General features: G+C 33.4%; 4 protein-coding genes across 12 annotated transcripts in view; 1 reads left to right on the top strand and 3 right to left on the bottom strand.

Moving 5' to 3' along the window:
* LOC124301189 (ADP,ATP carrier protein-like) lies at positions 1-2,534 on the bottom strand. The gene is made up of 4 exons (XM_046755956.1): positions 1,780-2,534; positions 1,426-1,684; positions 924-1,155; positions 1-843 (listed from the first exon to the last, which is right to left on the bottom strand). Exons 1-4 carry the CDS (start codon positions 1,931-1,933, stop codon positions 586-588), a joined length of 903 nt encoding a protein of 300 aa, XP_046611912.1. The 5' UTR covers positions 1,934-2,534; the 3' UTR covers positions 1-585.
* A 138-nt stretch (positions 2,535-2,672) lies between these two features.
* On the bottom strand, positions 2,673-11,908 carry LOC124301187 (flotillin-1). 2 transcript variants are annotated; one of them, XM_046755954.1, is made up of 11 exons: positions 11,723-11,908; positions 10,409-10,484; positions 9,890-9,980; positions 9,370-9,513; positions 8,337-8,456; positions 6,566-6,574; positions 5,937-6,152; positions 5,462-5,649; positions 5,166-5,376; positions 4,820-4,984; positions 2,673-4,510 (listed from the first exon to the last, which is right to left on the bottom strand). In XM_046755954.1, exons 1-11 carry the CDS (start codon positions 11,772-11,774, stop codon positions 4,493-4,495), a joined length of 1,290 nt encoding a protein of 429 aa, XP_046611910.1. In that variant the 5' UTR covers positions 11,775-11,908; the 3' UTR covers positions 2,673-4,492. The 2 variants fall into 2 exon arrangements, with proteins under 2 accessions (XP_046611910.1, XP_046611911.1); XM_046755955.1 differs by lacking the exon at positions 6,566-6,574 and having other exon boundaries at positions 11,723-11,907.
* An 867-nt stretch (positions 11,909-12,775) lies between these two features.
* On the top strand, positions 12,776-21,644 carry LOC124300015 (ankyrin repeat domain-containing protein 13D). 4 transcript variants are annotated; one of them, XM_046753613.1, is made up of 15 exons: positions 12,776-13,083; positions 13,878-14,013; positions 14,146-14,270; positions 14,393-14,438; positions 14,878-15,021; positions 15,186-15,257; positions 16,325-16,505; positions 16,692-16,911; positions 17,192-17,320; positions 18,317-18,467; positions 18,680-18,841; positions 18,935-19,035; positions 19,371-19,459; positions 19,584-19,587; positions 20,116-20,251. In XM_046753613.1, exons 1-15 carry the CDS (start codon positions 12,985-12,987, stop codon positions 20,128-20,130), a joined length of 1,674 nt encoding a protein of 557 aa, XP_046609569.1. In that variant the 5' UTR covers positions 12,776-12,984; the 3' UTR covers positions 20,131-20,251. The 4 variants fall into 4 exon arrangements, with proteins under 4 accessions (XP_046609569.1, XP_046609566.1, XP_046609567.1 ...); XM_046753610.1 differs by lacking the exon at positions 19,584-19,587 and having other exon boundaries at positions 12,778-13,083; positions 20,116-21,644; XM_046753611.1 differs by lacking the exons at positions 15,186-15,257; positions 19,584-19,587 and having other exon boundaries at positions 12,780-13,083; positions 20,116-21,644.
* Positions 17,311-23,876, bottom strand: part of LOC124300028 (protein lin-37 homolog) — a 16,313-nt gene continuing 9,747 nt past the window's right edge. For 3 of the 5 annotated variants that reach the window (XM_046753636.1, XM_046753634.1, XM_046753635.1), the window contains 4 exons: positions 23,326-23,547; positions 22,399-22,582; positions 21,839-21,987; positions 17,311-17,937 (listed from right to left, as the gene is read on the bottom strand). In XM_046753636.1, coding sequence (XP_046609592.1) covers positions 17,907-17,937; positions 21,839-21,987; positions 22,399-22,582; positions 23,326-23,547 — 586 coding nt within the window. In that variant the 3' untranslated portion in view covers positions 17,311-17,906. Of the gene's footprint in view, positions 17,938-21,115; positions 21,511-21,838; positions 21,988-22,398; positions 22,583-23,325; positions 23,548-23,876 lie in introns of those variants that run through there. The other 2 variants (XM_046753633.1, XM_046753632.1) reach the window with 2 other exon arrangements.

Below are 23,876 nucleotides of genomic sequence, written 5' to 3'. Positions count from 1 at the left end.
AGCTATTAATATGTACCAAATACACTCATTTTCCAATTTCTAATAGGAAATAAGCATCGAATCATCTATACCAAAAGCATTGGTAACTCTTGTATTTTCAATTTCTACTGTATAGCCAGATTATAAACGCTCTAAATGGTAGCTTGGCAAATAAATTATTAAGCATCTTGAAAAAAAACTTAGTCGTCAATCAACCACTATACTTTTTTCTAATTCTCAATCTACTATTGAAGTTCAAATGAACGTCCAACAAGTTGTTCTTACATTCTGATACTTCATTTTAAAAATGTAATTGACTGTTCACTCAATACAAATGTGATATATTTCCAGTTTCAGTATAAGGTAGGCACTTGAGTGAAATAAAATTATTAATCCTCAAATACAACAGATTGAAATATTTATATTATTTAAGTACTCCAAATATTGACTGCAACAGCCTTCTGTGATTGTAAAACTGTAAATCTTGCACTTAATAACTTTCACATAACTTGCAAAAAAAAGCGCGTCATTTTTATACATACGATATGTGTTGAATTTTTCCTTTTTTATCATGTAAATGTTACAAAATCCTTACTTTATGACTACTCATGATATTGCATTTTCAATACCCTCCTTCACAACATCGTAAAGAGTCAAAACCAGAGCGCCGCCAGTTCCTCTGAGAACGTTGGAGAATGCACCTTTAAAAAATGCTGCAGATCCCTCCTTATGAAATACCTTAGACCAGCAATCTAACGTGTTTTTATACATCACATCTGATTTACTTCGCCCCGACTGCATCATCATTCTTCTACGCACAGTGTCAAAAGGATACGAAACGAGACCGGCTATTGTTGTCACTGTCTGCAATTATTGATATTCCTCTTATTGAACATATTCGTGCAGATTATTATAGTATAATTATCGCCAATGTCTGAACTCACTTCCGCTATGCAGAAGTTTATATAAATTGGGGTGTTCTTTGGATCAGGTAGCATTGACCGAGCACTATCGTAAAATCCAAAATAGGAGGCGCGATACATTATAATCCCTTGAACACTGACATTGAACCCTCGATACAGACCAACTGGGCCATCGCTTTTAAAAATTTTTATCATGCAATCCATCATTCCATTGAATTGTCTTTCTGATCCTTTGCCAACATCAGCTGCTAGTCTGCAAAAACTCGTTAGATTACTTTTGCTAATCGTAATGACAGGTGGATTCTCAAGATTATAGAATCTGCCAATACTCTTCCATAAATTACAATTATTCGAAAGGTGTGTAAATAATTTACCCTGGTAATCTGGAGAATACCGATTTAGAATTTTCATTAAAATAGATGAGAAGTGTACTCTGATATTTACTATTTTCAATTTATTTATTATCAAGTAGCATATTTTTTTTTAACGTCATTGTCAGAACAGGATAAAAATTTGCGACAACCTTGTCCTTGCAAAGTCAAGAGGATAGACGAACAGCAGAGAAGTTGCCCCAGCAGCGCCGCCACATGCCAAATTTCCGGCAAACTGTCGCCAAAATGCATCTTTTGGAATGCCATCAAGAAACAGTGCTTTGTATTTATCCTTGAAAGCAAAATTTAAGGCTTGTGTTGGAAAGTATCGTATAACATTAGCTAGATTGCCCCTCCAAAAGCTGAGAAATCCAGTTTCCTTTGGTATTCGTACAAAGGTATCGATCATACCTGTGAACAATCAGTGCCCATAAATTTTGTTAGTAACCGAGGGTCATGTGCGTTCCTCATTTGCGAGGTAAAAAATACGGTCTATGTATCTGTACCTTTGTATCGTTTGTCTTCAGGAATCTGTGTCGAAGTGTGTTGCACTTGAAGTAATAATTTAACCCGTTCTATAGGTGCAACAACAGTCTTGGAAATAGCTGCTGATATACCGCCAGCCAAGAAGTCAACTAAGAATGCTTTATACTCACCCATCCCAAACAACTAAACGTCAAATGATTGTGATTCTTAGATTAGAATTTGATATCATGGTTAAAACAATTCATGTCATAAATTATTTGACGGTTTGTATTTAAATACTAGGAGGCAAGTTATATTGCTTGAACACTAATTACAATACAATATGTTGTTCAAGTCGACTGTGAATTTAGGGTAAATAGTCGTCACAGAATTACGAAAGAACTGATCATGCATTCTAATCACGTCAGATTCTTTCGCATTTAGGTTTGATTCTGTCACATATTTTGAAAATCTAACTGGATGGAAGTTTAGGTATCATTTAAGATATGGATTTTTAATTGTGCATTTAAGTTTGATCCATTATTGGTATTGATTACCTGATTATAATACTTCCTAAACTCGGGTTTCAGTAATTATTGAATAAAGTTTGATTTCAAACAAATTGAACCCCTCTCGACACGAACTTGCTTCTGAACGGGACCATTTTATATGAATGTATATTTTTCGTCACCATTGATCTGTATTTAAGTTTTTACAAATTATAAAAGTAATTGCCAAATGTCAAGCGGAAAGTTCTTTAAACAATCGAAGACTCGTGTGTCAGAGATTGTTTTGTTATTACCGCATGGTTATATTAGACAGTGATCTGGAACTAATCCATTTATCCTGGGCATAGGATAACGTGCTAACGCAATTGTTATGCGTTGATGGCAATGTCGAATGTAAGACGAGAGAAATAACAATGCACTCCGAGTCAAAGGTAAAATACATAGATCTTTTTTATTTGATAAAATGCCAACTATATGGAAAGGTAAATAGGTAATCGTGTAAGTAAATATAGATCTTGACGTACTGTAGACTAGACGCACGAATATAGTTTTTGACCAAATTGCACCAGTTTACACTTAATTTGAAATGTTACTAATTGTAAAAATGGGTAAAATCTATAAATACGAACGTTTCTGCATTAAAAATATCGAAGGTGGAGCCTCCACCTTATGGCGAAAAAGAATTAATTAAAAATAAAATACCTGGGGCAACTAGGTATGAGATTCTCCTTTGGGGTGATGAATAATAGTGAAAAATCACACCTGCATAAGATAATATTGTATAACCATTATTAGCTTCTACCACAATAAAAGTTGATTCTGAAAGCAATGAGTACAATTAATCTTTGAAATATCATGTCAGGAGTTGGCATCGTAGTAACCATGGTCTTTTGATAATATCACACCAACTTACCAAATATATGCAAGATTAACAACATTCGGAACGTCAAAATTATGAATATATTTTATCTTTACTGAAACGCGCGTAATTTATATATTATTACTATATAGAGATGTGTGTGTAAAAATTGTTGTAAGTTATACACATTCCGTCATTGACTGCGACAAAATTTGTGCATCATGCATTGGTATAAATTCGTTAACACAATTAGCTATACAGAATTAATAACAGAAGGTAAAATGGTTCATCATTATTGGTACAAATATTTTGTTTTAACTTCAGGTAGTAAACGCGTTCTTTCAAATCAATTACGGAAGTTGATGCATGTTTCAATCACGAATAAGTAATCAACTTTCAAGATACCGTTTTGGGTCACAAAACAATAAGGAAAAAAACGGAAAATTTAGACCAAACTTAACTTTCTACCAAGCTGATGTAAAAAACATAACAAAAACTGAATCTAGTTTAATTATTTAATGGCAATGTCGATCTATTATTATATAAATTAATTTGTCTTATATTAGTGACTACTGCAATAATACAGCAGGTTTTTTGTAATATTTGTACCATACGAACAAACGGTAACAAGGGTTACTATGTGCATAAAAATTTCAAATATATGAACATGTACGTACGTGGCAGGTAAAATAACGTGCAAGTTTCAAGTCTCTTGTTACTACGGACTCGGTCAAATATTGTAAATGCAGTTTACACTTCGTTTTTATCGAAAAAACATTTAAAAAATCCTGTAATTTGAATGTTTTCTGTGTAATTCAATGTACTTAATATAACATATAAGCAGATCCATCCAATGCGTTACTTGCTATAAACTTTCTTCTTTTTTTACCCACTCTAGGTAGGTGTATCGATTATTTGTATAAGTTTTATATAAGAGTATATATCTTTTTATGTATGTATGTTACAATAATGTAAATAATATACCTATGTGTAGTGTATATAAGCGCTGAATGTACGTAAGTTTCAGACCAAACAATAATAAACTTCATCAACCTGTGCAATCAAACAAATTTGCCAACTAGGTCGAATACTCCTTCGAATTTTGTTCCTAGGGAATTCAATGAGTTTTATTCAAAAAGTTTATAAAATTCGATTGAGTCAACTCAAGCATGCCCGCATTTTTTTGGTCTAGATCTCACAGTATATTCTCGAGTAAATTTTGGTAAGCTTGACCCTTCACTTGTCACTAAATATTTTCTACCGTTATGGTGAAATATAATTCGTCTGCGATTTACTCCAGTGCCCAAACATGTTATCGGGTTGAGCTGAAGTGTTTTGGGTATTGTAAGAAGTAAAGGATTCATATCTAAAGGATTCTTCTCTTGTTCATGCGGCGTGTACGGACTGAAACGCGAAAATACATGATTTATTATTCATGTACGTTTAGTCAAGAGATTTTGATTACGTACATATAGTGTAGTTTCGAATACAAGTAGAGGTTTTTGGTCCCTAATCTCACTGAAACAATTCACACTTGACTGCGTACTTAAATGCCAGATTGGCTTTAGTTATATTTATAGAATGATTACGGGAATAACGTCTCAGAAGGATCAAAAATCAATTTACATCAAGGATCGACGTATATTCGGAACTTACATTCGGTAACTGGAATCTTAAGTTACATCAAAAACCAATCATAACTGGAGCTATTACCTTGGCTATGTCCACTCCGGTCATTGATTTGACAAGTTCGGGTACCCTGGCAACAATGTTTAGTACTTCTGAAGTTAATTTTTCTGCTCCCACAGTACCGTTTCCGCTGGAAACCATGGTTATCTTCTTTGCCTGAGATAAGGGTGCGGCTACTTCAGCTGCAACCTACAATGGAACAATTTTCGTGTACTTCCGCAGTATCTTACACGTACTTAACGTTTTTTAGTCTATCAACTAGATTGAAAAATTATCATCCCTTCTTTCGAATAGTAGTGACTTTTTAAAAACAAAATTAAAATTAAGCAGAGTGAAGTTTGAATCCTGATAGCAATAGCGTCAGAAGTACCTTTGGTAAAGTGTCCAACATCATGTCTATCATTGCTGCATTCTTGTATTCGTTCCACGCTTCTGCTTTTTTGGCCATTTGTTCAGCCTCAGCTTTAGCCTTAGCTTCAATAGCAAAAGCTTCAGCTTCTCCCCTAATTCTTATAGCTTCAGCTTCAGCCTCAGCTTCCATTACTTGTCGCAGGCGATTTGCTTCAGCCATTTTTTCCAATCTGATACACGAGCATTGACGGGTACAATAATATTTGATTCAATTTTGAATTAAAGGTTGTTGCGAAAAATTCTTTATATATTTACCTGTATTTTTCGGCATCAGCTGGACGACGGACTGTGGCATCCAATTCTCGTTCACGACGAGTCATTTCTTGCTCTTGAACAGATATTTCTTGAGTTCGTTCGACCACCTTTACTTGCATTTGCTCCTCCATGATCCTTTGCTTTGTTTTAGCTGCTTGCAGTTCGTAAGCCATTTCTGCTTCAGCTTTCTATAATTTTTGATCCAGGATTTAACAAACAGAATTGGATAAACGAATACAGTAATTTTACAATATGAGATATGTAAAAATGGTCTCAAATCATTTGACGATTTCGGAAATCTCAGTTTTCAAGTCGTGTCTATAATGTCTTAAATATAATTCCTTCCATTTCAGTCATGTTATAAACTGAGATATTAGAAGGAAAAATCAGAATTAAAAACAAAAAAGATTTCTAGATCAAATTACATTGCCATGCAAATCATACCTAAAATAAACAGCAATTGTTTTCAAACTACCTTGGTTTGTACTTCGGCATCGTAAGCAGCTTTCTTTAGTTCAAAGTCACGTTGAGCTTTTGCAATTTCTGTATCGTTCAAGAACCTAGATGCCATACGCTGTTCTTCTGCAATAGCTTCTCGTATCTGTGAATCTTTGCGAGCCTCGGCTTCGCCGATTCTAGCATCCCTCTTGACTTCTGCTGTACGTGCCATACCAAGGGCTTTCAGGTATCCCTATAAATAGATGCGTAATATTTAGGTGAGAGAAAGTTTCGATGTGCAATGGACAAAACAACAATGTACCTTTTGGAAAAGCGTTAACTTATTAAAAAGCCAATTCAAATGAAAAAATTCCAGCACTCATACATGTTTTCGTGCAATGTTCACCAGCTAACATAGGAAATAGCCAATGTTATCTCATAAATACACCCAAAATTTCAACAATAGGAAGGAACAGTAACTGCGATAAAATTATAGACATTAGATTTTCGCTACATAGCATTTGAAAACATACGATTTACGTAAGTGCTTATCCAATAAATGACTGAAGAAGATATCATTAAGAAAAATAAGAGAAAATAATTGACTGGTGCATAGCAACCGAAATTTTTACCTAAGGTCAAAAAAAAAAAAAAATTCGAACATACCTTTGCCCCCTGTAAGTAGCAGAACAAAAATCGAATAAATATTCATAGGGATTGAAGTTTTGAGTTTCGATGCTATATGCCTATATATACTGAATACATCGATAGTTGTCATTCAAGCGTCAGATCGAATTCTCAAAGTGCATATAATATATTAATAATTAGTAAACATTGAATTCTATCGAATAATATTTGAGTACACAAAAATTACATGGCGCATATGCATTATTATACGTTTGCAAGACTGTCGAGATCAAAGAGCTACGTTTTTTTCAAGCACAAGTATCAAATAACCTCATAAAGTTGGAGATATTAACAATGGCTGTATCCTAAAAGTCACGGCTGATTGGCTCATATGTAACTGGACTTTTAATTAATCAAGTTTTATTGAAGAGTTCCAATAAGGTATGAAGATAGCATGAATTTACTTTCTCGTATAACTTATGAAGTTTCATTATCATAACTCATTATTAGTATCAGTGGCAAGTTGAATTTTCAATGGAGTTTAATCAGTCGAATCATTCATGGTCGAAAGTTGGTTGATACTAACAAGGTAACATCATCAACTATAAATGCAAAGATTTTTATGACTGTATTCTGGCATTTGTGTAAGTGCTGAATAGCTATGTAAGATACTTTTTTACCCTGATTTGAAAATACGCTTATGAATATAAGTATTTTATGATCCATCACAATGAAAATTATATAGAAATGTATAGAAATTGCTTAAAAAATCTAGGATTATCCTAACATATTGAGAGGAGAAAAGTAAAATGTTTATTGGGTTTAAAGCTATTATCCGCTTTCCGATAACTCAGACCTTTATCAAATTAAACAAATATCAACGGAATTAGAATCTATGGGTCGAAGGTGTTCCTCTGTGAGTAGACATTTTTTGTTCGGTAATATAATAATTTGATTTGCTAAAGTGGATTTTGCATTGTATAACGACTTGTTAAAGAGTTACTTCCATAAAATTTTGGACAATATGGATTTTTAATTCTTACAAGCTTAAAAAAAAAGTCATATAAAAAATCATTGAAAACAAAGTTTTAACTTCCTGCAATGAAACCGTATGCGCAAGGAAACTTTTAGAGAAGATTCTGCCATCTTATCGCAAGAGGTTGAAACTTCGTTTCAAGGCCTGTACTACCATAATCTAAAAATTGGTAAAAGGATTTTTTTATACGACTTCCAATAACGATTTTTAAAATTTCACCGAAGTCTTCCCTTAATTTATTATGGAATAATTACTGATCCTGATGCTCAGAAATTTTAAACAGCCCTGCTCCAAACGATCTGTTGAAGTTAAAGTACTTTGTCATTACATTAGTTTATGGTGAATTTCAAGATGTATCAAAGCTATGCATTAAGAACATACTGTATACACATAGTTGTTTTGTGATAAAATTACAGACAACTTTTCTGGGCCAGAAGTAGTTTTCTGCTATAGATTCGAAGGAAATGATTGTTCCCAGGCTTCAAGTGAATTCAGGTTAGTATAGTTGGTAGTACAGTAGTAGCAATTTCACTGTAATTACTGGAGTAGCATATCAAATGGGAACATAATAAATAAATTATGTAATCAGTAATGCTAGAAAATGTGATAAAGCAAATACAAAATTACATACCAGTGATCAGTAGATCTATAGTACATGTATATAAGAGTTGTATGCAGTTCACACATTGATTAATTACATGACTACATGAATTGACTATCCATATCAATAAGTAAACAGACTATAATAACCAAGTGATATTTCAAATGATATACCTCTTCATCACGAATATCTTTTAGGGTGTAAGACACGACAGTAATACCCATGTTCACAAGATCACTGCTCGCAACTTCAAAGACTGCTTTGCTGAACTTCTTGCGATCTTTGTAAATTTCCTTGAAGTAAAGATTGGTTACTGTTATTTATGGATCCGTAAATATTGGCGATAATGATAGATTAATAGTAAGGCTAGAGGTTTTTTTGTAAAACATTTTCAAAAGTTATTAGATCTGAAAAACGCCAATTCCTGCTAAAGACTTCCGGATTGTTAGTAGCAAAATAAATTTTACAAAAAACACTGCAATTTAGGAGAGTTGACAACTGAAAAATTGGGTAAATTTTTGGAACTTATATCTCAACAACTAATTCTTAAATTGGATTAGGGTTTTGTTTAATCGAAAGTATGTAGATCGAACTTCAACCAGAATTTTTTTTTAATTAGAATTAATTCATAGGAAGTATTGTTATTGATAATAATATCAACCATTTCGCTAGGTAACATTTTTTTTATGGTAGCTACAGTCTCTCATTAAATTTTGCGGGAGAATCAAAATTCAATTTCAAATGGCAGTCATTTCATTATAAAAAAAAAATTTGTTCACAGTAAAGAGGATGAACTATCCATAACAGTCTCAAAGATTGAACTAATTGAGATATCGTCGCCACTGAAAAACATATCACCAAGCAAAATGGTTGACATTAGTATTAATAACAATGCTTTCTATCAACTGACACTGACAAATAAAATATATAAATAAAGCTTAATCTACATATTTATGAATGAAACAAACCCCAATTGAATTGAATAATTAGTTATGAAGGTATAAATGCTTGAAATTCACGCATGTTTTCAGCCATCTACTCACATACATATCTCTTAATTGAACACATGAAGAACTGATAGTGACAATAGTGTAATGAACTAAATTTGACAAATCCAGCTGAGTAAGATCAAATAGAAAATTTTTCATAGATACCCAAATATCGATATGATACAATAGTATTCGGAACGAATGATGTAAAGTGTACCTCAACTGTCATGCTGCCCATAATTGCTCGCTGGTGACCTTCCAGCGTGACTAAAGCTATATTGTGAATTTCATGTTCACTTTTCCCAAGGAATTGTTCACAAGCTGTTGATAGCATCTCTTCATTTTGACCCTGAATCTTGACCTATGGTGAAAAATATCACAGGTCATCCAGTGAAGGAATCTCTGACTCATCCAGTGATAATGAATCGTGTAGTATTTGGTACAATTACGTTATTAATTTCAAACTGAATGGACAACTGTCTGAGAGTTTCGAAATATTATTCTTCAAAGGAAATTTACAGCTTATTTATTTTAATTGTAGGGTCATTTGTTGATTAACTTGAGGCTGGAATATTCTGTCTCTCTTTAAAAATATAACGCAGAACTTGTAATGTTCCCCTAGAACTTTCCAACTGGCCCTAATTTGATTCCTTTAATATGCCTCTTGTACAAGAATTCATGAAATCGTACCTTCCTTTTGACAATTTTATTACTTTAGCAAAAAAAATAATGAGTACCTGAGCAATTCCTGTTACAGATATTGGTACTCCCTGACATGTATAAACAGTAGGACTCTCAACCTGAAGAGTCATCGTATTCAAAGATATCCTGTGGAAAAAATATTTTTCATAAGACTAGTACATAAGAGCAACTTGAGAGATATTCTTTTTGCAACAGAGTATCCACCATTCCAACTTTTCCCGTGAACAAATTCCTCTTCGCCAGAACACAAAGTTAAGTGATGTAAAAATTAAAATATTTGCTCATTTGCTACATTCACAATCAATTCATAGGTCATCATTTTAAACATTATATTTAAGTACATCGAAAATTTATTTCATATTAGTTTAGCACTTCAAAATACTTAGGAAAATTCTTGCATATGTATTAGTTTTTTCAAAGTTTCGATATCTGATTCATGTCAATTTTGTATACCATGCTTCATTTAAATACAGCAAAACTGCCTAAGACTCAGAATGCAAAACTTATAAGCATTAAAGCATAAGAACTGTATTTCCACAAAAAAAAGTACTTACTTCTGAACTTGCTGTACAACAGGCCAAACAAACACCCTTCCACCAGGTACTAACAGCGGTTTGCCATAGCAGCATCCTTAAAATTAAACAATCCAGAAACAATGTAAAACAAGTACAGCTGTAAATGTTACCAAACGAATTATTTTGATATTTTGGTATCATTTGGTGTTAAATTTGATTCTATAATTTTCACTATCGGTCACAATAATTAATTGTTGTGGTATTAATATTGACAACTAATGAGAACACAAATTGCAACTAAAAAGAAATCCAAACAAAGGTTTGTCAGTCTTGCATCTCTTACATTATTATGTAACATCTCCGACAAGTTACAGTGAAGATAATGGTTGTGCATACTTGATTTACTCTGATTTACTCTGATTTGGCTGCTAAGGTACAGTGAACAATAGTGAAAAAGAGTACAAAAGATAACTGAATGAGGTGATTTTCCATATAGCTTCAACGCCGCAATATTCAATGAACAACAATGCTTAAACATGATGTTGAAGTTACCAGGCACTATCGACATACACAGAAGTCATGTGTCAAATTAAAGTGTACGAAATGACAAGTTTTTACCATCTATTGCTCCTACTTGGTATCTCGCCCACATTTCTTGCATTAACGCTATAGTCTCTATTTTGTCCTCTACTCTAGATTATTACACCTCTCGTGCACACATATGCTTTGTCTCTAACTTCACTCAGATTCCTACTTTCGTCAACTACGCCTCTGACTTCTTAACAAAACGTCTCTCAAGACACACTCCTGATATTTTATTAATTTTCAATTACAAACAATAAACTATTGAATATTCTTAAACAAACTACATGCGTCAAACGTTATTATTCAATTAATACCCTGCTAACGTTCTCATCGAATTCCAGACCATATCAAATTATAACCACCCTTCAGGTGTATCCATACTTTAACAGAAAAAAACCCAAGCAAATAATATCAACTATCCACACGGACGTAATATCGGTGTTTCGATATTAGTCTGCTAATTTAGGCATTATCATGGTACAGAATAGACTATGGATATGAAAAATTAAAACAACTCTGACTTTGAATGAATTAATTGGGTTTTAGACGTTAGATGAATACCCATAGATATGTATAGTATCTATATCTCCGATGTCCATTGAGTTAAGTGGTATGACATGTGCATATATAGATATACAAAGCTGGGCTAATTTCGCTCGTCCCTCCAGCATAACAAGTGTTACATAATTATGTCACCGGAATGCCAAAGCAATTATTGAAGACGCGTAAATAGGTTTTTGGCGAACGTTTCGTATCGTTTATATTTACCTGAAACAACAAGAGCTTCGTTCGGGCCACAGGTAACAAATCCACAACTCATGTTAGGCCGGATCACGGAATTAAAGCGAAATGGTTTGGACAATTGACGGTTCGGACCGTTCGGACTTTAATACGGAACGTAGTAAATCGACAAGGAATGGGAAACACAAACGTCGAAAGCTCTGTATCATAGACCATAGACGTATAGAGATAGACTGCGCAGTCTGTGGACCGAGTTGAAGCCGTAATAAGAGAGAGAGCAGCAGGGCCGATCTCTTAACTTCAATCGGTGACTCAGCGGCGGTGTGACGTTAACGGCCACATGGTATTATTACCGTTGGAAATACGTTAGACAGTAGAATCGATCACGCAAGCTCAGATAGACTCACAATGAGTAGTTCTGTAGTATAGGTATAATTTTCGTCGTCAGATCCATGATCAGCGATTTCGAAAACAGCTTCCACTTATTTTTAGTGAAAATCGATCAATTTTTCGTTATCGAGGTCGGCCATGTTGGATTCGCTATCTTGAATTTTGAATTTCGACTTCAGACTTGAAAAGAAAGAGCTATGTCAGAAACCCCTAGAACTTCAGTTTCACTGCAATCTGTAGCTTAGGCCCTATTATGCATGGGGATTGTCAAAAATAGCATTTCAGCGGGGTAGTTCACCCCTTAAAATTCATTTCAGCAAGCACGATAAGCTGCCCATTCCAACTGTTATTTCCAATCGAGTTCTTTCTTCTATTTACCTCATGTAACATTTAAACTATATTTTCATTACGGTTCTTTGTCCGTATTTTTTTCACACTTTAATCTTTGATCGATATTGGCAAACCAAAACCACTAATTATATCTATGTTCAATTATATTAATTTATTAGCTTTTATCCCAGGTAAATCGGACCCCACAATTGTATGTATATATGTATAATATGTACAGTAATACGCCCCAGTTCACTTTCGCGATTTAATTTTGAGTCTCTCTTAATTTGTCCGGAATTTAGACGTCACACGAGGTCGATGGAGTGGGTAGCTCCCTGCAGTAGTATATGCTCGAAGGTTTTTAGTGACTCCAGTGTTTAAGTGAGAGAGCTGCGAACGCGTTTATTTTTAGACGGTATTCGGTCTTCTCCCAGCAATCATTGTCAGTGGATTATTCATTAGCCTTTTGTGTCATGTATTCGACTGTCAAATTTTATGTCCCGAGTTTGAACTGTAAAATTTTCTCTAACCATTATATTGCATGTTAACGTTAAGTACATTTTGTAGAGATGGTGAATATAGATATGATACAATTAAACTATCCGCTTCATTGGCTTGTGTGGAACAACAAGTACGATGATCTCGACAAAGAACTTTCCACAAAATTGGTAGGTCAAATTTTTCTCGTTATCCACACTATGTTATAATTCCGTACCATTCAACAACTCAGCCTGATTTTGTGCGCAATACTTGCACAATTACGGCTCCTTTAGACCTGCACAATTAAGCCATCATTAGGAATGTTCACAACCAATTTGTGCTTTCAAATGACTGGCTGGTTTTTTCTTATTCATAAATTCTACCATCATCATGTAATATTCCTAAGAAAATGTTAATCTCAATTTCCTAATTGCATCAAAAGTGTATATTCCTACTTCATATGTGGTAACATTTGTTGTACGGTTATTTTCTGGGTTGGATATCTCGTCAATTAGAATAGAAACTTTCATCCGTAAGACATCGACATATTTTTTGATGTCGACCTCATTAATATCATAATTATATCGAAGTTGCCAAAATTATTGATTAAGAATTATAACGGTCACATTTGGAAACAGTCGTTGAAGCCATATCAACATAGGAAGAAGCCTTATCGGTTTGAATGATGGCTTCAAACTCCGGTATCCCTCTATTCTAATAATCCATCAAATTGCATTACTTTCTGAAAAAAATAGATATCTGGAATAGGCGTGTTCGCACTTGGGCCATTATCTGAAAATAGGTTGAGAAATGTTTTACTGCATATTAGGATTGAAATGATTTGCACAGTCTGATGCACGTTTCCTATCCTATATCCCCTAATCCAGTCTAATAACAATAGTTTTCAAATATATTTCAATCTTGCACATTTCGCGTCAAGGTACTGGAATTGTCTTTATCATAAATATATCATTTATTTTAGCACGATAAGGAAAAATGTGATAACAGAGGCAGAACTCCTCTGATGTTAGCTGTGACTCTTGGTCATGCTGAAGCGGCGCGAATTTTACTCCATCACCAAGCAAATGTTAACACGGAGAACACGCAGGGCTGGAGCGGTCAGTTATACTTATAGTTCATAGTTATTAGATTTCATTAAAACAATGGTTATATATTTGTTGTCTATTTATCTTGAGAATTTAGTATCTTGCTATTTGTATTGATCATTGTATGTACGTACTTCTTTGAAGTGGTCCAAGAAGCTGTTGGGACCGGCGATCCAGAATTGCTTCAAATGGTGCTAGAGCGTCGAGATTACCAAAGATACACAAACCGGGTTGCCGGGATTCCTGAGTTGCTTCATAAGCTTAAACAAGTGAGTTATCATTCATATGTAAAGAGCTGTACAAGCTATGAAATTCAATCTCTGTGAAGAACATTAAAACAAACGATCCAATATTTTCATGGAGCAATTGATTGAATGCTGACCTTTTTCAGGCGCCTGACTTCTATGTAGAAATGAAGTGGGAGTTCACCAGTTGGGGTAAGTTTACACTTGAAAAGTGAAAAATTTGATTATAAATATGTTTTGTTATTTAAATTTACCATCATTGTGGTCTATAATGGTTTATAAATTTATTTTGCTTTCCTAATTCTTACAACAATTTCTCAAGAATATCTCATCTGTTTCCATACATTCAATTTCTTGAGTTTTCTATATCACATTCATATTGGCAAGTTGTTTCATGCCTTGCAAGCTAACTTTGTGAGACATTGCTTACAAACTTTACTGAAACTTTCAACATAATTTACAACAAAATCGGCTAGTCACATATTGCGAGGTTAATTTGTTAGATAATTTTTACATAATTACGAACGTAAGGTCGTTTTTTAAATCAATTATTCGTTGGGTCGGCTAATTTGCTCCGATCATTGTCTTTAATTTCACAACACAAATTGTAACTAAAGTTCCTTCTATACAGTTCCTTTAGTTTCACGGATGTGCCCTAGCGACACTTATAAAGTTTATAAGCAGGGCAGCAATGTTCGAATTGACACCACACTGTTAGGTTTCGATCATACTAATTGGCAGCGTGGAAATCGTAGCTACATTTTCAAGGGTCAAAGTAAGTGAACATAAAAACTGTAAAATACTCTTACTTGTACGCATGTGAGGTATAGACTATATACTTTAATGCCACTAAAAATCTGTCTTAAAATTCATCACAATTCATCATAACGATCAGTTACTTTGCATTGATGATAATCGATTACTAATACTGAATGCAAGCTGCAACGAATGCTCCCGTGGTAATTAGATGTGCACGCAGTTACGTGTTCAGCATGCTGGGACAGCAATCAGGTGATACTGTGTTTTCCCTTTTCTTATCTTTAATTTTTCCTTCATATTCTTGAGAGTACTTTAATTTAATCTAATCTTAATTGATTGGCTGTTTGTTGATTTATTTTTAAATCACTCACTGTGTTGCACATAGAAGAGTAAATAATTATCAGCCTTGCACATTATGGAAATAATATCAACTAAAATAACATCGATACTCTTCACTTTGCGAATTGTTTCAATAGTTGTAATAGTTATTTGCCAATGGGCAAAATCAATAACACCTCATAAGCTAAATTTTTTACAACGCAGCTCGTCATAATTGCATTTTCGGATTTCCTAGCTTACACATTACACGCGGCCTTAAAGCTTTGTCCTTATACTCCTGCTACTTTAATCTTGGAGTTTTAAATTCCAGCTTTTTATGTTACGATGGGTAGTTGGATTATATACATTATCATGATTACATGTGTATTCCATATATGTCTACATATTGAAACTATTTAAATGGCACTCTTCAGTATCATAAGATTGTATATGTGAAAATATTTTTTGCTTCCTGATTTCTTATCTAGTGTTCATCTATTTGTATAGTTTAATGTACTTAACATTGACCATTAAATAAGAGCAAAATATGTACAAATGACAAACTCAAAACATAGTTTTTGAACAATGTAATGATTGACACTACAATCTACAAATAATCTTCTTCATCTCCACAATTAGTTGGTGGTGTAGAAATTAACTGTGTGCATGAGGCAAGTGTCGATCCACTACCAAGGGTAAATTTTTTGATGTAGCGGGTTCAAAGTTTACACAGATTTGTTTCAAATTATTTGGAACAGGTCTCGGGGGTGTTGTAATGAAAATTTTTCGGACCCTGAAGTAAGGACTTAGTGTGTGTGCACATATTTGTTGACTAATTTTGTCTCCAGCTTTTAACACTATCGGACTCATTAGTATAAATTTCCAGTGTCTGATCGACTCATTGAGCATTTTGCCAATGCCGAGTGATGTTGTTTAATACAAACATCAGAACTGCATAAATTACAAAATTGTGCTGTGATAATAACTACACCTTATAATAGATGATGGGGCGACAATGATGGAGGTAGATCACGAGACAAGGAAAGTTTACGTCGAGCATATGAAATTAGTCGGAGAAGACAATGAGCAAATGATATTACCTTCAGAAGAGAGCATAATCGCGCGGCTTACCAATCCCATAGTTACCACATATATAGACACTGAAAAAATCAGCTTTGAAAGGTAAAAACTGCAATATTACCCTAGTTATAATAAAATGTTATATTGTAAAGTGTAGTAAGAAATAGAATTCATTATTGTTCTCACTTTTAAAGTTGAATGCGTATTGATAAAAAAATTAAAATTACCTGTAGTCAACTAATTGTATCAAATCTCAATAATTAAAACCAAATCTTGCAAAACATCTAGGAATAAAGCAGGGTTATGGGGTTGGCGTTCTGATAAAAGTGAAGCTGTAAATGGACACGATTGTAAAGTATTCAGTGCGAGCAATGTGGAATTGATAACCAAAACACGTTTGGAACATTTGTCTGAATCGGACAGAGCTAGAGCTCGTGCTCCTCGAACACCTCTTCAATCTTTTCTCGGAATTGCAGAACAGCAAGAGAATACCAACAACACTGCCAGTGTATTTATATTTTTATATTACTTCATACAAAGTCAATGTATGAAAAATATAAAAACAATGTGCTTTTCCTGAACTTTTCTAAAAATTTTCAAATGATTGATTTTGTTTTTTTTCAATACTTGTAGCATCCACATAATTTGTCGATTTAACATGCATTCGATTTGTGCAAGTTTATACGAAAAAGAAAGTAGTATCAGTTACAGTTTTATACAAACGCTTCTGTAATTTATACTTATAGTATTGGATGATATTAGAAAAGTGCATATATTAATCATTACAGGAGGAGTTTATTAACATTGGTAACCCTTGTAACATCACGCCCGAAGAATATTTTGATCCAGACTTTGATTTGGAGGGTAAAGACATTGGAAGGCCGAAAGAAATTAATACAAAGATACAAAAATTCAAGGTAGTTTTACTAATTGTTACTTTACCACTGTGTGTGATACCCAAACTGTTGACAATATACTGAAAAACATTTAAAGTACAATTTTAAGGAAAAGGTAGAATCATCGACTTTTTTATGCACAAGTGTCCAAAGAAAACGTTATAAGATTGAATATTGAATTGTTGCCAAGATCAATTTGACATTCGAATTTCGAACAAATGAAATTTCCTCTTTTCAAATATTAACGCGTTTCTCAGTGTCTTGGCAATATTTCGCTGTAAATATAAGCAAATATTTCAGAATTAATTTTATGCAAACCTTATTTTCGTTAATTCTGGGGTCAAATAGTTTTTTTTGTCCACTTGTGAATACTCGTACTCTGATATTTTGTGATTTCTCAGAGTATGAAACACATATGAACAAATGGTTCACAGTAATTCCGGAAAATCTTGTAACTCCTCCAGCAAACTCTGATGTACTTCAATCAATGCCTTTTCGCCAGCTTGCTATAAAAATAATTGCTCTTTAAAATACTACAGATTCAACAAATTACAACCTGTTTGCAAAAAAGTAATTTTACCCTTGAAAAATTGCTCGTTTCCGTTGTTCATGAACAGAGTACCTTCCTGCTGAAAAACCTGTAAAACCAGGAATTTAAATCTCTGTTTTCACATTTCATTAGATACTCTGATGTAGCTAGAAATTCTGGTAGGAAGTTATTTCGAGAGAAAGAAATTCTCTTCAAAAAGCTTGAGAATCTGTGGATTGCATAATTTTTGTTACATTTTATAATTCCTTCGTTTAAACTTTCATTTCTTTATACAGATTTACACATTTTCCAAAAGCTCGTAATCAACTCCATTTCACATCATTACCATTAAGAAACATGCGTATAAGTTTTTAAAGATTTTTCTTCCACTGCATTATGTAGACACATGAGGTATAGTGTACTAATTAAGTATAGTTGCAAGAACCTGAATACTTGGTTACATATTAGGTTGGATTATTTAACCGCAGGCAACTCTATGGCTTAGTGAAGAGTATCCTCTCAGTTTGCAAGAGCAGATTATGCCTATCGTAGACTTGATGGCAATATCAAGCTCCCACTTTGCCAAGCTGAAGGACTTCATTCAAATGCAACTTCCAGCTGGGTTCCCCGTCAAAATCGGTATTGTTCAAATGACCTGTGGTGAACTTTTGCTGAAATTGAGCTGGTGTTCATGGTCAGTTTTTTAACTTCAAGTCAATTCTAATTGCTGTTTCTCGTTAATTGAACTTCTAAAATTGATTGAAGATCATCATGAACATGTGAACTGACCATGAATATTATCCAAAGTTATTTTTAAGTTAGATAATTCTTTCATTTCAATTTTCTTCTAGAAATTCCATTATTTCACGTACTAAATGCCAGAATAACATTCGGCAATATCTTTGGACTAGATCAGGAAGTATCTAATGTTGGAAGACTGCAAGATGGCAATAAGATAACTTGTTTAGTTGACGATATCTGCTTTGACGCTCCACCTGGATACACTAAATTAGGTAGACAACTGAAAGAGATAAGATATTTGAGTATATTTTCTTTAGAAACTATGTTGTCATGTAATCGAAATTATATTATCCATGTTAATACAGGGGCTGATGTTAGACGTCAATTTAGTATTGAGGAAGAGGATGATTTACTGCAGTTTGCTATCCAACAAAGTCTCATCGAAGCAGGCAGTGAACGTGATGAGGTATATCTTTGTATTATATACAGCCATTACTGTGCGATTATGAAAAATTGTAGCGAAATTCGAGTGCATAAATAATTGAAAAAAGTGGCCTGTTGAATTGGAAAACCTAAAAAAAATTGGCGAACTTTAGCTAGTAAAACTTGGCAACTATTTTGTTGTTTCTGTATGCAATACAAAAATTGTTGCGCAGTCGAAAGTTCTATTCTTTATTACAAATTAGGCACAACTTATAACTTGAGCCAATTTATATCTGTCATTACGGTCAAAGGCATGAGTTCGCAAATTTGGGAATATTTCAATAGCTTTGAGATGATTGCACAGTGATCATTTTATAGGTTGATATATGGGAGGCATTGAGAGCACAAAAACCATCCCGACCAACGACACCTAATATCACCAGTGAGGAGGAGAGACAGCTTCAAAGGTATTTATATTTTTTATCAAATTTTCGCTCAATCTTATCTGTTACCTTGTGCAATAAGTTTTGATGTTACTTTTTTTTCTTTCAATTAATCTCCATATTTTTTTTCCTGCTTATTAATTGTCAGACAGGTATGTCACATCATATTATTTTTATAATAACAGGGAAAATTTACGTTATTTACAAACGTTTCATGCTGCAATAATTGCTCTTCGAGTACCATTGAAGTTCTTCTCATTATGTATTACATAACATTCACTGCCATCATACCATTCATTTTTTTTTTTTTTTTAGAACTGTAAGAGCTCCAAAAATTGTTTACTTACTTCGAAGTATTCTCAACTGTTCCCCCATATTTAGGAAGTTTTATTTATAAAACTGACAGTGAAAACTCGATGCAAAACTCACAAATTTGAATTATTCATTGTTTCCAAATCTTTCCTGAGGTCTAGACATCATGTTAAAAAAAACCGTCAGTTTAGATACGTTTTCAAAAGTTGGAACCTCCTTATTATTTGTGATTATGAGCTATATCGAATGTCATACTTATTAGAATTGTCAGACAACTGGTCAAATTTTTGATAAAATTTTACAACAGATTCTCATGAATTTTGTACTGATCTAGAACAGTGTGTTACTCACAAATTTATGGCACTCAGGGCTATTCAAGCTAGTCTGGCACTGTATCAAGAGACAATTGGTGGGTGCGAAATTGAAGAGGAAAGTCCAGCAAGTGGAGGTGAGTCAAAGAGAGGGGAGACTTGTGAAGCATTGGAGGGACCAGCAGAACAACTCAGATTAGCATTGCGACTATCAGAGCAACAGCAATTGGAAGAAGAACAACGTCGTCTTCTAGAAGAAGAAACATTTCAACAAGTGCTTGAACTCTCTCTCACCGATAAGTGAACCTTAAAACTTTACACCAATAGTATTTCTCAACTGGTACTTGGTATTCAGAAAGTTAAAATCTTACAATATTGCGGTAGACGGGCTACGAGGTAAACTGAATTTCTTTTATGATCTATATAATATTTATTATTAGGTAAATAATTCTACGTTGCTAACAAAAAAATATTTGTTATTGAACTATTCTAGTATGTTATATAATTGGTGAGAAAGTTAATGCAATGTTAGTTAAGAAAATGAATGATTTAATTTATTATGTTACTTATTTCTTAGCTACATTTTATATGAAAAAAAAAAAAAACAAACTAAAATGGACACTGCCAAGTCATTAAGTGACCATGACTTGTGAAAACTGATACGATAAAAAATATTTCCGTTACCATAGTATAACAGGAGTGTTAAATACTCAAATTTTACCAGTTCCTATGGCGTTCGATTCTAGTACTTTTGATACACACTCTCATTTATGCCTTATAACATTGTAATAATCTGTCAATTTGTGAAAACACCAAATACTTGTCTTTCTCAATCCCTAAATTACGTTTTCTCATCCTTCGTCCCAAGAAATTGGAGAGGTGTGATACAGAAAAGAGTTGACTGTTTAATAAAAACTGGAAATATCTACAATACAAAGTACAGCCTGAAGCATAATGTTTAAAGGTCATTTCGTTAAAATGCAATCAGTAAAGAAAAAAAAAGAAAATTATATGAACATCTTACCATTGGCACAGAAAAATCTTTTTGTTGGCAATCGCATATGCGGCGGTTTTGGACTGTTAAAAAAATAATCACAGTTCGATTAGACCGTGAATGAGGTTCCATAGTATGCAGGTGAATATGCTTTTGTATGTTCCTTCATCAAATACTTTCAGTTACATAATTTATTCATATAGACTTCCATACATACAAATACCGACTGAAAATTTAATTCGTATTGAATCAAAACTCTCCACTAGATTGCTAAGAAATAAAATAATTCACAAAAATGTGTAACAAAAATGAAGTATTGTATGATGAAGTAATGATAATTCAGTTTTACATGATTGTAATGATTTTCACAGTAGGCCAATATAAGAAAAATTATAAAAAGAATCGTACAGTTGTTGTAGAAAAAAAACAAACCAAACTATTCAAACTCCGTTTGAGCCCTGTAACAGATGGTAATGCATATGAAGCGTTAGATACAAATGCGTTCAAATTAGTTATTCAAAATACACGCATTTCACGATAATATAAGACGATAGTAATGGTTTCATGTATAGGTATATTTCAAGAAAAATAACGTGCCTTCAAAAAGCGTAGATAATTAATCCATGAGGAGTTATACCTTTTGACTAAAATAATTTTCAGACTCTTTGAATAAAGATTATTCGACAACACTTTGGACTAGCTAATCTAAATTCCAGGGGTCAATTTGAATCAATGACTGAAATATTTCTCATAAAATAATTTTAACACATCCGTAGAACAACTTACCTCCGGAACATGGTGCCCAAGATGTTTGCACTTTGTTCAAATCGTTGTTCATTGTTATGAGCTCGCTGATGCCATTTCTTTCTTACTAAGGTCCAGTGATTAATATGGTCTCTCATAAGAACTTCTCGTGATTTTGGTGTATGGCGTTCCTATTAATAAGTTACAACAATTTACCAAATAAAAATTTGAGAATACAATTATTCTACATTCACAAGGTGTCCAATTAAATCTCAATAAATGATGCCATGATAATTCCAAATTTTCCACATTAAGTATTATTAGTCTTTTCAAGTCGATATTTATCAAACATAAAAACGAATGAAAATTCATGTAACCGTATCCAGTAATCCATGTTACTGTCATTGAAACATACTTTGGTAGTCAAATATATGTTATTCAAAAAAAGTTTCTTCTGTGAATTTGACGTAAGCGTAAAACTCAATGTGATATTTGAAATATGAGTTCTCTGTTTCAAGCTTACCGAATTTTATAATAATTTCCTGATCTTGGAAATTTCTGTGTACAACAGTAACGTAAGTGGTAAATGTAATGATACTTACATAGTCCAAATGAAGTTCTTCCTTGGGCAATGTTATGGGAGATGGGACACGATTTCGAGGCCATACTTCTTCTCGTGGAAGAGGTGCTGGCAAGGAATAGACATCGTGTACGTCGCTGTCTGAATCGAATAAAGTGTTGTTTGCATTGACTTCATTCAGTACCTCAGGACTTGGACTGCGAATTCTGAAGTGAGAATTGAATATCAGACTAGCGCATAGTGAAATACGTAATACATAGAAGGTGTATGTAGGTGGGTCTTTTCATCACTGCTAGCTTTCCATAAATTTGGAAATTTCGTATCCAAAAATTTATCACCAGTTTATTGCCAGGATTGCCACGATTTTTTCGTTACAAAATTCTGTGATTTTTCCAGGTTTTTTAGTTGTAAATTTCAAGTTTCTCAGGTAGACATTATTCCTGCAGATGAAGTATGAGGCAACATTAAATAAATTGTATCTGAATTTGAAAAAGTATTTATATGGAAATTATACCATATAAAGCGAAATATGTATAGTTTTTGCTAATATATAATAAACTTGAGTAGTTAATAGTGTAAGATACCACAAGGCTATATTCTTTTATACCTATACCTTATACACAATGGAAGATATCATAGGCGATGAAATTGAGTTTTTGCATTAATAAATTTCATTCACATTTAAAGCAGCAAAACTTAAAATAATTATGTCGTATACTTTTTTAACAAAAAACAGAAAAAGTCAAAGAGTTGCTTGAGCACTGTCTGAAATTTTTCTTTAATCCTTAATTTTGGAAAGATTACTTTTTTTTGATGGACCAATGATTTTTGATGGAGCAGAAGAAAAAAAAAACAAATCTAACTTTTTGTATTCACCCTACTGATTATATATGAATAAATAAATGTATACATCACCTCAGGTACAAATACCCCAGGTGTTTATACTCACTTAGGAACAAGATTAGGATTGCGTGGTTGATTTGCCATCCAAGCTCTACAAATAGGATATAAGGGCGTATCCTCTTGGAACTGAGCTAGGTCAACGCTCCGATCAAACAGCTTCATAACATAACTGTGGTGAAATGCTGTGTCCATTGGAGCCTGGCGCCTGCGTCGCATTTTTTTGGCTTGCTGATATCTCATTGTTTTCGACGGAATCATTGATTCCCTACTTGGGTGATGAAATTTTCAAATATATTACCGAACATATACCGAATCAAATTTAGGTTTACTTCAGAATTGGACACAAAATACACTGACCTTACCAACACCTATCAGCATTAGTATTTGTACTAAATGACGACAATTGTTTGCCATTTCCATGAATAGACTTCTCATACATTGCTTTGATTTTTACATGTTTTCTCAAGAAATTCTTTATTTTCTATTATGCCGAAAATTAAATTTGATTAAAATTGTGTCACAGTAAGACAAGAATTGAAAAGTTCAATGGAAAGCACTATTGGTATAAAATTTATGATGAAATGTTTTATAATGAAC

The sequence above is a fragment of the Neodiprion virginianus genome, chromosome 3, assembly GCF_021901495.1.
Source record: "Neodiprion virginianus isolate iyNeoVirg1 chromosome 3, iyNeoVirg1.1, whole genome shotgun sequence".
In the NCBI taxonomy this organism is placed as follows: domain Eukaryota; kingdom Metazoa; phylum Arthropoda; class Insecta; order Hymenoptera; family Diprionidae; genus Neodiprion; species Neodiprion virginianus.
The sequence above is the reverse complement of the archived record's forward strand: the minus strand, read 5'-3'. Positions and strand labels throughout refer to the sequence as shown.

Coding starts and splice junctions, on each gene's coding strand:
- LOC124300015 (XM_046753610.1), top strand. CDS start 12,985: ATGGTGAATATAGATATGATACAATTAAACTATCCGCTTCATTGGCTT. Junction 15,022..15,185: donor CTACATTTTCAAGGGTCAAA/GTAAGTGAACAT, acceptor ACTGAATGCAAG/CTGCAACGAATGCTCCCGTG. Junction 18,842..18,934: donor ACCTGGATACACTAAATTAG/GTAGACAACTGA, acceptor ATGTTAATACAG/GGGCTGATGTTAGACGTCAA.
- LOC124301187 (XM_046755954.1), bottom strand. CDS start 11,774: ATGAGTTGTGGATTTGTTACCTGTGGCCCGAACGAAGCTCTTGTTGTT. Junction 10,485..11,722: donor CGAAGCTCTTGTTGTTTCAG/GTAAATATAAAC, acceptor TTTAATTTTAAG/GATGCTGCTATGGCAAACCG. Junction 8,457..9,369: donor TGGGCAGCATGACAGTTGAG/GTACACTTTACA, acceptor CTTTACTTCAAG/GAAATTTACAAAGATCGCAA.
- LOC124301189 (XM_046755956.1), bottom strand. CDS start 1,933: ATGGGTGAGTATAAAGCATTCTTAGTTGACTTCTTGGCTGGCGGTATA. Junction 1,685..1,779: donor TGAAGACAAACGATACAAAG/GTACAGATACAT, acceptor GATTGTTCACAG/GTATGATCGATACCTTTGTA. Junction 1,156..1,425: donor CTTGACTTTGCAAGGACAAG/GTTGTCGCAAAT, acceptor GAGTTTTTGCAG/ACTAGCAGCTGATGTTGGCA.